This window comes from Mirounga angustirostris, unplaced genomic scaffold (assembly GCF_029215605.1).
Source record: "Mirounga angustirostris isolate CCGP_5_RB_7025 unplaced genomic scaffold, mMirAng1.0.hap1 SCAF_11, whole genome shotgun sequence".
Taxonomy (NCBI): domain Eukaryota; kingdom Metazoa; phylum Chordata; class Mammalia; order Carnivora; family Phocidae; genus Mirounga; species Mirounga angustirostris.
The window spans coordinates 93,682,690-93,695,193 of record NW_026991719.1 but is presented as its reverse complement, the minus strand read 5'-3'; the positions used below and the strand labels follow the sequence as shown (position 1 = coordinate 93,695,193).

The following is a 12,504-nucleotide window of genomic DNA, read 5'->3' as shown; positions in this document are numbered from 1 at the left end:
AAATGCCACTTTGAGGGGTGCCTGGGTAGCTCAGTTGGTTAAGCATCAGCCTTCTGCTCAGGTCATGATCCCAGGGTCCTGGGATTGAGCCCCGCATTGGGCTCCCTGCTCAGCAAGAAGCCTGCTTCTCCCTCTTCCTCTGCCTGCCGCTCCCCTTGCTTGTGCTCTCTCTGTCAAATAAAATCTTTCAAAAAAAATAAATGCCCCTTTGAAAAACAGGAAAAATAACTTATTTTTATGAATACTTGATAGTATGTAAATGTAATGGTATACTTTATATTTTTTGGTGGGGGGATTGTCTTAGTCTGTTTGGGCTGCTATGACAGAATACCATGTATTGGGTGCCTTATAAACAGCAAACTTAGTTTTCACATTTCTGGAAGCTGAGATGTCCAAGATCAAATCACCGGCAGATTCGGTGTCTGGTTAAGGACCTGCTTCCTGGTTCATAGGCAGCCATTTTCTAGCTGTCCTCACATGGTAGACGGAGTAAGGGAGCTCTCTGAGGTATTTTTTACAAGGGCACTAAACCTGTTCATGAGGGCTCCACCCTTATGACCTAATCACCTCCCAAAGGCCCCACTTGCAAATATCACATTGAGGATTAGGTTTCAGCTTTATAAATTTGTGGGGTACACAAACATTGAGTCTACAGCAGGGATCATTTGGGTCAATCTATATTGGTATATAAATTTGACGCACAGTAGGTTGAGGGTAAGGACCCCAGAGCCATATTGCCCGGATTTGAATCCTGGCTCTCTTACTTACCAGCTGTGTGACTTTGAGCAGTTTGCCTAATCTCTTTTTGACTGATTCTTCCTCTGTAAAATGGGCATCATGATATGCTCTATTTTCCTGAAGTAGGTTGTTGTATTAGTGGAGTTAATTCATGTGAGGTACTCTGCACATGGCCTGACACATAGTAAGCAGTAAATGTTGGTTGTTGTTATATTTAAGTGTATCCACAGAGATATGAATTTTTTATCAACTTGGAACTGAGGTAAAGGTGTTAGTGGGCTGTTCTACCATAAACCCATAAGAAAAGGGAATGGGTTAGGGTTGCTACAAGTCTTTGAAGATGTAGTTCTATTAATTCTTTCATAGATTTGAACTTAGTGCATTCAAACTTATCTTTGGAACCTTTCCTTTGTTAGAGTCATGGAAGTATTGAATGCAATGAAATGATACCAGAGAACAAGGTTCTGGAATTTTCTAGCTCAGAAGAATGATTCTGGGTTTTGAGAACTGATGCTATCTAAGACAGTATCATAGGTAACAACACAGGCTTTGCAATCTTTTGTGACTGGGCAAGTCCCTTAGCCAGTTTTAACCTTTGTTCTCTTATTTGTATAATGGAGATAATAGTAGTGCCTGTCTTACGGGGTTAATGGGAGTATTAAATGAGATAGTACATTTAAGGATTTTAGTGCAATACAGAGTAAGCACTCATTAAATGATAGTCATTATTTGGTGAAAGCTTTTTATTTACTTTTGAGGTGATTTGTTCATCTCAACATAATGTGAGGGATTTCAGACATATCTCATAATGAGACTTTCTTATTCTTTTCAGTCGAAATCTTTTATCAACATTGCCAAAATACCTATTTGATCTTCCCCTTAAAGTTTTGGTCATCAGTAATAATAAACTTGTATCCATTCCAGAAGAAATTGGGAAGTTAAAAGACTTAATGGAATTGGTGAGTAAAATAGTTGCAATGATCGTGTATAATATATAATATACATAACACATACCTTTATATTTTGGAAGATTGCTCTTTATGAAATTTCAGTTTAATTTTTTTTTTAAAGAGTAACTTGGTATATGCTTATGTTCACCTTAGTAAAATTTTGATATACAATTGCTTATGTCTGATTTTAGCTCACAGCCACAATAAAAGCCTGGTTGTTCCTTAGTCCTAGTGAGGTCAGAAGGTTTGCTTATAAGTCTTAAGAAATGATTTTCAAACCAATAAACATTTTTTTAATTCATTTTGGGGACAGTAAAGGTCTTAGACCAGGAAAAGATTTTTTAAAGGTTTTACAGGACTACTATGAAAGCCTCAGAGAAGGGGGGATAAAGGAAGAGAGTACAATGCCTGCAAACAATAGAATGAACAAAATAACTCTTCCTCTCCTATATTCTCATGTGATTTTATAACACTTTTGGGACCAAGATAAATGGAGAGAGGCCATTATATACAATTAATTGTAGAAATATAGCATTAATTTAATTATCTTGAACAGAACATTTTAGGTATTAAATGATATTGAACTTTGAGAGAAACATATCCTCAAAGCATTGACCTATTTTCTCATCTTTCTGTTACTTCTGTAGGGGGACAAGGGCAGGTCACACCAAGATGGGCTACTTTGGCATGATTATTTTGAGTTGAAAGCAATCAAACCAACAGATTTAGGAAAAGCTCTTCACCTCCCCCTCAACTGCCTAAATTTACATTGGAAAGGAGAGCCTACACCAGGAAAGGCCCTATTAAAAGAGATTCCTCTTTACCTATTTAACTTTACCTAACTTATTCAAATAATTGAGCACTCCTTTATTTTCCAAACATCTCCTCTCACCTTCCTGCTTATAATGGTCTTCCTCCCCTTTGTTTTCCCAGACTCCTACCCATCTCCTTAGCTCAGGATGTCACATAGCCTCTTGTTGCCTGATTGTCTTTGGAATTTCATGTTTGTATGGATTCTCCATACTTATGAAACTAAATTTGATTTTCTCCTGTTAATTTGTCTCATGTTAATTTGATTCTTAGTCCAGCTGGAAGGACTTTGAAAGGCAGAGGACATTTCTTTCTTCCCAACACTTCCACCTCAATACAATATACCTTGCTGTTTATTTTTATTTTTTTGTTTTATCTTGAGTAATCCTTTCCCAATAAATAGACATTTTTAAAGTATTCTTAAGTATGACTTTATTATGTGTGGAGGGCCAAAAGTTTTCTTGGGGAGCTTATCCATGATTATACAGTGGCAAATTAATGTGCAAATAGAATGTAATGAACAGAAATTTCAGGAATGTCATTCTTTTATTTCTTTTATTCATTGATGCATGTGCAATTATAACACAAGGAGACTGTCTTGAACTTAGTCTTGTTACAGTGTTTTAGAATCATTGAATTTAGCCACTTGCTAATGAAGGAATCCCTGACACATCTAGTTGTATATTTTCAGTGGTGGATAAGTCTTTTTTTTAAAAAGATTTTATTTATTTATTTGAGAGAGAGAATGAGACAGAGGGAGAGAGAGCATGAGAGCGGGGAGGGTCAGAGGGAGAAGCAGACTCCCTGCCGAGCAGGGAGCCTGATGCGGGACTCGATCCTGGGACTCCAGGATCATGACCTGAGCCGAAGGCAGTCACTTAACCAACTGAGCCACCCACGCGCCCTGGATAAATCTTTTTTTGTGTGACTGAGGCATCCCTTATTCTCTTTTGCAAAACTTTGTTATCTTTATTATTTTGAACTAAAATACATGCCCCTATCACTTTTATCCATTGGTCCTGAGAAAAAGTATAGATAATGACAACTTTTGACAGGATCACCTTAGCTGCTATGTTGAGAATAGGCTATTAACAGAAGCGAAAAATAATAAAATTTTGGAAAAATAGCCTTTAAGTTAATACTATTGCTTCCTACAAAAGTATCTAACACTAGAGATTTCCACATAAAAATCCATAGAAATTTGATAGCTGCCCCGAAGAAATAAACCCAAGCACAAAAAACTGACCCACTCACCAATGGGTACTCTACAAAATACTTGGCTGGGTATTGGAGACCTGAGAATATTTCCTAGGCTTCTAATGACAGAATTTCACTGTAGATGGCTACCACATTCTTGTGGAATAGTGTCATGGGAAATACTCCAATTACAGGTAATACCTACAAATTCATTACGTGATTTACAACTGTCAGTTAACCATCCTAACGCTATGTGAAAAAGTATAGATAATGACAACTTTTCTTCCCTTCAGGTATTTGTAATCTGTCACATGTCTGTTCTCCATTTTACCAAACTCCAAGACCTGTTTTTCTGTAGCTTAAACATCGTTGTTACTTTTATTACTTTCTATATTTTCTATATTTCTGTTCTTCATTACTTTTTATTTTTAGCTATTTCTGCCCTGAAAATGTTTCCTTTTATTAAGGTCCCTTTTAACATTATATTCATGAATGAGCAGAAGATTCTAGAGGTGATTTAACAAATTCATGGTAAAAGAGGACCAGTATTTTCTTTGACTTAGATACTGTTAATATTTTTAAAGATTTTATAAATATTATACTTTATTCTATGGCTGTATAATTTCTTTTTCTTTTGTTTCATTCAGTTTTTGACCCTATGTTCTAAATTATATTACATGAGATAGTTTTGGGATAAATAAAATTTTAAAAATATTTAGGATTTTTAGATTTTTTCTAGTATTTTTAGCTAAATAGAATATTTTAAAACTATTAAATACCATATTTCACTAGGCACTATAAAATTATTGTGCTTTTATTTAAATTCTTGAAATCCGTAACAGTGGAGAGAGAGCATTAGGATGGTTAACTGACAGTTGTAAATCACGTAATGAATTTGTAGGTATTACCTGTAATTGGAGTATTTCCCATGACACTATTCCACAAGAATGTGGTAGCCATCTACAGTGAAATTCTGTCATTAGAAGCCTAGGAAATATTCTCAGGTCTCCAATACCCAGCCAGGTATTTTGTAGAGTACCCATTGGTGAGTGGGTCAGTTTTTTGTGCTTGGGTTTATTTCTTCGGGCAGCTATCAGATTTCTATGGATTTTTATGTGGAAATCTCTAGTGTTAGATACTTTTGTAGGAAGCAATAGTATTAACTTAAAGGCTATTTTTCCAAAATTTTATTATTTTTCGCTTCTGTTAATAGCCTATTCTCAACATAGCAGCTAAGGTGATCCTGTCAAAACATAAGTCAGATCATGTCATACCTCTGTTTAAAAGTTTCTGGTTCCTGCTCAGATATCTCTTGAATAAAAGCCTAAGTTGTATCCCTCCTACCACTTTAGTCTCCCCCCGCTCCCCCAACCTTGCCCACTTCCTTCTAGTTACACTGGATTTCTTGCTGTTCTTTAGTACCTGTCAGGCATGTTTGCCTAAGAGTCCTTTTACATTTATTGTTTCTTATATTCCTTTCTTATATATTGGCATGGCTCATACTCTCAGCTCTGACAGTACTGCTCAAATACCAGCTTCTCAATGAGACAATCTAAATTGCTAATATCCCTCCCCATTACTATTAGCACTGCCATTTTCCTTTACCCTGCTGTTTTTTTTTCCACAGCATTTATCACCTGTAATATTATATAATCTACTCTCCTTGCTAGAATGTAATAAGCTCCATAAAGAGCAACGAGGGCACGAATTTTTGTTGACTTTATTTTGTGGTGTGTCCCTAGCATCTAGAACTGGGCCTAGCAAATAGTTTTTTTTTTTTTTTTTTTAAGATTTTATTTATTTATTTGACAGAGAGAGAGATAGCGAGAGCAGGAACACAAGCAGGGGGAGCGGGAGAGGGAGAAGCAGGCTTCCTGCCGAGCAGGGAGCCCGATGTGGGACTCCATCCCAGGACCCTGGGATCATGACCTGAGCTGAAGGCAGACACTTAACGACTGAGCCACCTAGGCACCCAAATAGTTGGTATTTGATAAATGTTTGTCATTGAATGAAGATGCCTTAGATATAGTTTGAAAGAAGTATGTAGGATACATTTTTCTAATCACCTTGGCTCTATTGGATTTTTCCCTATATGGCTTTAATATTCTTCTGAATTTACCCTCCTGCCTTTTTTATTTTTTATTTTTATTTTTATTTATTTTTGCCTTTTAAAAATTTTTGATAGAACTGAATATATGTGCCACTCGTCTCCCACCAAGCTAATATCATTTCCAGTGGAAGTTGGAAATTGGGGGCAGTTGCAGTAGCATGTGAATTTCATTTGCAGTGTGTCTGGAATGACTGCTGTGTGAGATCTTGTTGCAGATTTTTCTTCAAGAGGAGGAAAAAGAGAGCACAATTAAGCTGTCTCTTATTAAGGAAAAGTGGTATCCTTTACCTTTAAATCAGGACTTGCATTTTAATTTAACCTTGAGACACTTCCGATTCAGATCTCCTTGGAGAGTCTTTGGGTTATGATGTGGGCCACAGAATTTTGAGCTTGTAACCCCTCATTTTTGTATCCCTTTGGGAAAGAGGTTTAAATTGATTCTGACCATAGTCTTTGGTTCTCCAGCTCACGTCTGTAAATTCTTGACTCTCTCAGCTTCTGCCTAACAGAGTAACTGAAAACTACTATAATTGATAGATTATCACAGTGACAGATAGTCATTTTTTATTTTACCTCTGAATGAAGAGCACCTGCATTATCCTTATAATTTTAGTTTTGGTTGGCAAGAGTGGTCTTTAGTTGAGATTTTCAAAAGGCTGAATTATGTAGTACTAAGTTATAACTTCACAGTGTTGCACAGAAAAATATGTTAACTGTGCTAGATTGACTTCATGATGTAATATAAATAGAAATCTGCCAGATAATCCACTTTTAGAGAAACAACATTTGAGGTAACTTTTGCTAGCTATTAGCCATGTGCTTTAATTTTAAAATGGAAATAGGTATTTCTCAGTTAGTTTGTTATAATTTTATTTTCTTATTTTCCTTAGGATATTAGCTGCAATGAGATTCAGGTCCTTCCCCAACAAATGGGAAAATTACATTCACTTAGAGAGCTAAATATAAGAAGAAATAATCTTCATGTGTTGCCAGATGGTAAGATGCTCATTATTTCTACTGAAATGAATAAGAGAGTAACTCTGTCAAATTTAATTTAATTATCTTTCATTTCTGAACAGAATTAGGAGATCTTCCCTTAGTCAAGCTGGATTTCTCTTGTAATAAAGTGACCGAAATCCCAGTTTGTTACAGGAAGCTGCATCATTTACAAGTAATGATTTTGGATAACAATCCATTGCAAGTACCACCAGCACAGGTTTGTAATAAAAATATGATACGTGTTTCTTCTCTTTTTATTCATAATTATACATCAAATTGGTAAATCAAAAAGCATCAGAATTAGGAGTCAAATTCTGTCAGTGTTCTTTTAAAAACATAGACTGTGGAATCTCTCTACCTCTCTCCTACTCAGGTATGTATCTTCTTGACATTTGTTGTACGATTGATTGAACCACATTCTTAGCACTGATAGATGGAATCCTAACAGAAAGAACAAGATACGAGTGGAAAAGTATTAATTTAGCCTTTGAGTTGGAGGATTAAATCCACGTGTTGTCTACTGAAATGATAGTAAAGGAATATACTAAGATATAAACCCATAAGCCCAAAGAGTGAGAGAGAAGAGGGCAGCAGGGGAGAAATGGCAACAGAATTTTGGAAAATGGAAGACATGAAATAGCAGAAACTAGGGTCTTTACTTACACTGGCCTAGGAGGCACATGGCAGTGAAATGCCAGCCCCTTCTCTACTTCCAAGCTATGTTCCCTTGCTCAGGCTTCGCATACATCCAGAAGAAGGGTTGCCTTTTTCTTTCTACAAAGGTACATTCCACTCATTCCAAAGGAGTTGCTTTTTCTAATTCAAATAAAGGCTGGCTGGGGTGCTGGTAGTAGCTGCCTTAGCAGGATGGGGAAAGCTGAAGCTTGGGAGAAGGCAACAAGAAGGTTGATTTACTGTGTTAAACCTGGGAATGGCTTGCATGTTGGAGGAAACATATAACTGAATAGAAGGAAGAAAGACTGAAAATATGAAGGTCTGCAGAATGTCGAAGGCAGTGCTGTCTAGCAGAACTTCCTGAATTATAGGAACGTTCTATAATTTGTGCTGTCCGATACCATTGCTGCTTGCCACATGTGGCTGTTGAGTACTTGAAATATGGCTGGTGTGACTAAGGAACCAAAATTTAGATGTAATCTTATTTTGATTAATTTAAAATTAAATAGCTTCATGTGACTAGTGGCTATCATATTGGACACAACAGGTCTAAGACTTACACCCTCAGATTCTTGCCCTTAGCTCTGCAGCGACGTAACTGGCCCTCACTTGCCTTAGTAGAAGTCTGGGGTTTATTCAGTAGTAGAATAGGTAGGTAGATTCTCTCGGATTCTCTCCCTTGGCTCGGCAGCCAAATGACTATTGCTCCTTGCCTCAGCAGAATATTTTCTTGGTCATAATACTGTAAATACTGGATTTTGATTTAATGAGAAATTGTGACATAGTTATAATAATAGCAAAAATACATCTAGTGCTTCCTGTGTTCCAGGCGCTATTGAAATGCTTTACATGCATTAATTTATTTAATTCTTATAGTAACCCTATAAAACAGGTACTGTAATCATACCTCATTTTATATATGAGGAAACAGAGGCATAGAAGCTAAGGGACTTATTCAGTGCCACATAGCTAGCATGTGGTACAGCTGGTTTCAAACCAAGGCAGTCCGACTGCAGTCCACGCTCTAACCCCTATGCTATGCTTCTGAAGGAGGAAGTAAGTTGATGGGGATTGAAGATGGGACGATGGTATGGTGTTGTTGATGATAAGTGATTAGTGGTGGTAGTGGTAATGTAAGAAATCTAAGTCCTCAGTTTCCTTAGTAAGCCCTCAATTAAGAAGATCTATAACTAAAAAAATAAAACAGTAGAACCATGTTACTGATAAATATAAAGGTAAGTAGCAAAAAACCAACTAAAAGTTGGTATGTGGGGACTAGGTCTTAGAGATTGAAAGGGGTAGAATGGGGGATTAATTTTTTATCAGTTTTATAGTTCTCTTTGATTTTAAAACTGTATACATGAATTACTACAGTAAAAAATTCATGAAAGGGGGCACCTGAGTGGCTCAGTCGGCTAAGCATGTGACTTCAGCTCAGGTCATGATCTCAGCGTCCTGGGATTGAGCCCTGCATAGGGCTCCCTGCTCAATGAGGAGTCTGCTTGTCTTCTCCCTCTGCCCCTCCCCCTGCTTGTGCACCTGTGAGCTCTCTCTCTCTCTCTCAGATAAATAAAATCTTTAAAAAAATTTACAAAAGAAAAGAATTCGGGTGCCTGGGTGGCTCAGTTGGTTAAGCGACTGCCTTCGGCTCAGGTCATGATCCCAGGGTCCTGGGATCAAGTCCCACATCAGGCTCCCGGCTCAGCAGGGAGCCTGCTTCTCCCTCTGACCCTCTCCTCTCTCATGCTGTTTCTCTCTCGCTCGCTCTCCAATAAATAAATAAATAAAATCTTTAAAAAAAAAAGAAAGAAAAGAATTCACCAGTATTTAATTGGTAATGGAAGATAATTATTTTTTGGTTTATACAGAAGTTTTTCCTTTTAAATGAAATTTTTCAGTGGTCAGGTCAGATTTGATATCTATTACAATTATCTAAGAAACATTCTTCCTTTATACCAGGAATGATGATTACCTTTGAATGTACTTTTCTTACTGTTTTCTTTGTTGATTATTTTTGCATATATTTGTAGGTTATGTGAGCCCATAAAACAAAACATTTTTGATTATAGTTTTCTTAACTTTTTTTTAAAGTAAGTTCTACACCCATCGTAGGGCTTGAACGCATGACCCTGAGATCAAGAGTTGCATGCTCTTCCTACTGAGCCAGCCAGGTGCCCTATGATTATAGTTTCTGAGAAATATTTATATAATATTACTCATGGTGACTGCAGTTAACATTTGTAAAGCTGACTTACTGTTTTCTTACTGCTCATTGTCTTTTTTATATAGAATACTTTCTTTCACATAGTATTTTACCCCTTATTATTCCTTTTCTCCATCACCAGGGAAAATAACTTTTCAGGATATTATCTTAGTTGAATTGGCCATTTAAAAAACTATTTTATAAAAACAACAACAACAACAACAACAAAAAAAACTATTTTATTCTAACTGGCCTACTAATGCGCCTTTCAACAAATTAATTTTTCCTATATTTACATTATTTTGATTAGCTCTCTTCCAGTGCTTAGACCAAACAATTTAGTGTTTCTGATAAGATTACCTTTTTTTAAAAATTAATTAATTATTATTATTATTATTTTTTAAAGATTTTATTTATTTATTTGACAGAGAGAGACACAGCGAGAGAGGGAACACAAGCTGGGGGAGTGGGAGAGGGAGAAGCAGGCTTCCCGTGGAGCAGGGACCCCGATGCGGGGCTCGATCCCAGGACCCTGGGATCATGAGCCGAGCCGAAGGCAGACGCCTAACAACTGAGCCACCCAGGCGCCCCAAGATTACCTTTCTTTTTTAAAGATTTTATTTATTTACTTGAAAGAGAGCAGGGGCAGGGGGAGGGGCAGAGGGAGAGGGAGAAGCAGACTCCCCACTGAGCACGGAGCCCGATTCAGGGCCCCTGGGACCCAGGACCCTGGGGTCACAACCCAAGCTGAAGGCAGATGCTCCACTGACTGAGTCACCCAGGTGTCCCTGATAAGATTACTTTAAAGAATGACATGGGTTATTTTTTTTCTTGTTCTCATCACTGCAATGAATATATTTCTTTTCACTTTTTTCTAATAAAAGCAACTTTTATGAATTATAGATTTTATATTATTTAGTGGCTTGTTATTGTACTTTTAACAAGAACACTTTAGTGAAATACAGAAAAATTATTTTTTTCTAGTAAGAATAGAAACAGCTAAAGAATTTTAGTTGGTATCATTGTCAAATGTTTTCATAAAGTGTCAGCAGTACAAATTCAAATATGTAAAGTACCTATTATGATTGTGATGTCTCAGCATAATTTTAAGGTTATTAAAATATGTAAATAAATTGGCAGGTGAAACTTATATTTGGACCTATATAATTAAATCTACTTTCTCAATTATTTGACAGATATGTTTAAAGGGTAAAGTACACATATTTAAATACTTAAATATCCAAGCATGTTGCAGAATGGATAAGAAACCAGATTCTCTGGATCTTCCATCACTGAGTAAAAGAATGCCCTCCCAGCCTCTCACAGACAGGTAATGTAATATTCTTACAGTCTTATCTCATGATTGGTGTCTTCTCTGTATGCAAAAGATATTTATTAATCTTGAGTGTACTGAATGTATTTAGGTTGATTGGCCCAGTGTTAAAATCAATAATTGACTGAAGTGAAATCTCACCATCATAGAATGAACCTCTTTGATACTAGAATAAATTTGGGATTTTCTCAAAATATTAATTGTACTAATATTTTCGTAGTAAAATGTAAACGTTTGACATTATAGTACAGAAACACTAATTTCTCAGCACTCGACAACTGTTAATTTACTACTATAATCACTCTATTGTACTAATCAGTGTTGTAATAACTAGCAGAATTTGACTTTGAACTGAGGTTAGTGGAAGAGCAAGACATTTTGGGGTACCTTTCTTCTTTTCTTCATATTCTTTATTTATGTCTAGACCAAAGATGATTTATCATTGATATTCTGTATGATATTGATACTCTGTATGATACGAAAATCTTCTGAGATTTTGAAATGGTAGATTTGATTATCTGTTTTTAATTCATCCTTTCGGGATGTAGGTTGGTCTGAAAGATTTTATGGAAACATAATTCCATCCATTAGTATGGAAAATAATTTGGAATGGGGTAAGACTACAGAAAGGGAGACTACACTCTTGCCTAAAATGTTTAAAGGTTTGTCATTTGTACCAAAATTTAGACTAATTGGAATGGCAGTATTTTAAGTACTGTTCTTGAATTCCCAAATAGGACATTTTCTTGAATTTTTCTGTTGCCTAAGTAGAATTAAATATCTAAACATTATATTTAATTCCTAAAGATTTATTTGTTTATTATGAATAATAGACCAAACAATTCTACAAAAACTAGACTTTATTCATACTCTAAACTTTATTAGTTTGCTTTATATTTATTTAAAAATGAATTTACTTGAGTAATGGCATTATTATACTAGTCATTTATTTATTTTACAAATATCAGTTAAAAAAAAAACAAGTATCAGTCAAATGCCTGCTGGCAGGTTCAGGGTATGTTTCGTTGAATGATGTACACCTTGGTGTTGGCCTTCATGGAGTCCACAGTGTAGTGGAGGAGTCAGTCAGCAAACAAAGCAAAGAAATAAAATATACATACACACATACAATTTCAAAATTGTGGCAAGTGCTGTGAAGGAAAGGAACATATTTCAGGAGTATGTTCAGGGAATGTCGCTTTGGGAAGGTGAGGTTTTAAGTCAAGACCTGAAAGGAGAAAAGCTAGCTGTGTAAAGACGAAGGGGAAGAGCATTTCAGGCAGAAAGAATGACATGTGCTAAGGCCTTAAGATAGGAAGAAACTTGGTGTGTTAAAGAAACAGAAAGGCCAGCCTGATTGGAGCAGAGTGGCTGAGGGTACAGATGTACAAGTTGATTTTGAGGAGGTAGTCAGGGCTTGAGTCATGTGGGTGCTTTGGAGGCTGTGGTAAGGAGTTTGAATTTTACTTATAGTACAATGGGAAGTCAG

General features: G+C 36.3%; 1 protein-coding gene across 2 annotated transcripts in view; it reads left to right on the top strand.

The window, feature by feature from the left end:
- Window positions 1-12,504, top strand: part of LRCH2 (leucine rich repeats and calponin homology domain containing 2) — a 99,782-nt gene that overhangs the window by 33,329 nt on the left and 53,949 nt on the right. For both annotated transcript variants that reach the window (XM_045881732.2, XM_045881736.2), the window contains exons 3-6: window positions 1,571-1,697; window positions 6,696-6,801; window positions 6,885-7,021; window positions 10,879-11,012. In XM_045881732.2, coding sequence (XP_045737688.1) covers window positions 1,571-1,697; window positions 6,696-6,801; window positions 6,885-7,021; window positions 10,879-11,012 — 504 coding nt within the window. The remainder of the gene's footprint in view (window positions 1-1,570; window positions 1,698-6,695; window positions 6,802-6,884; window positions 7,022-10,878; window positions 11,013-12,504) is intronic.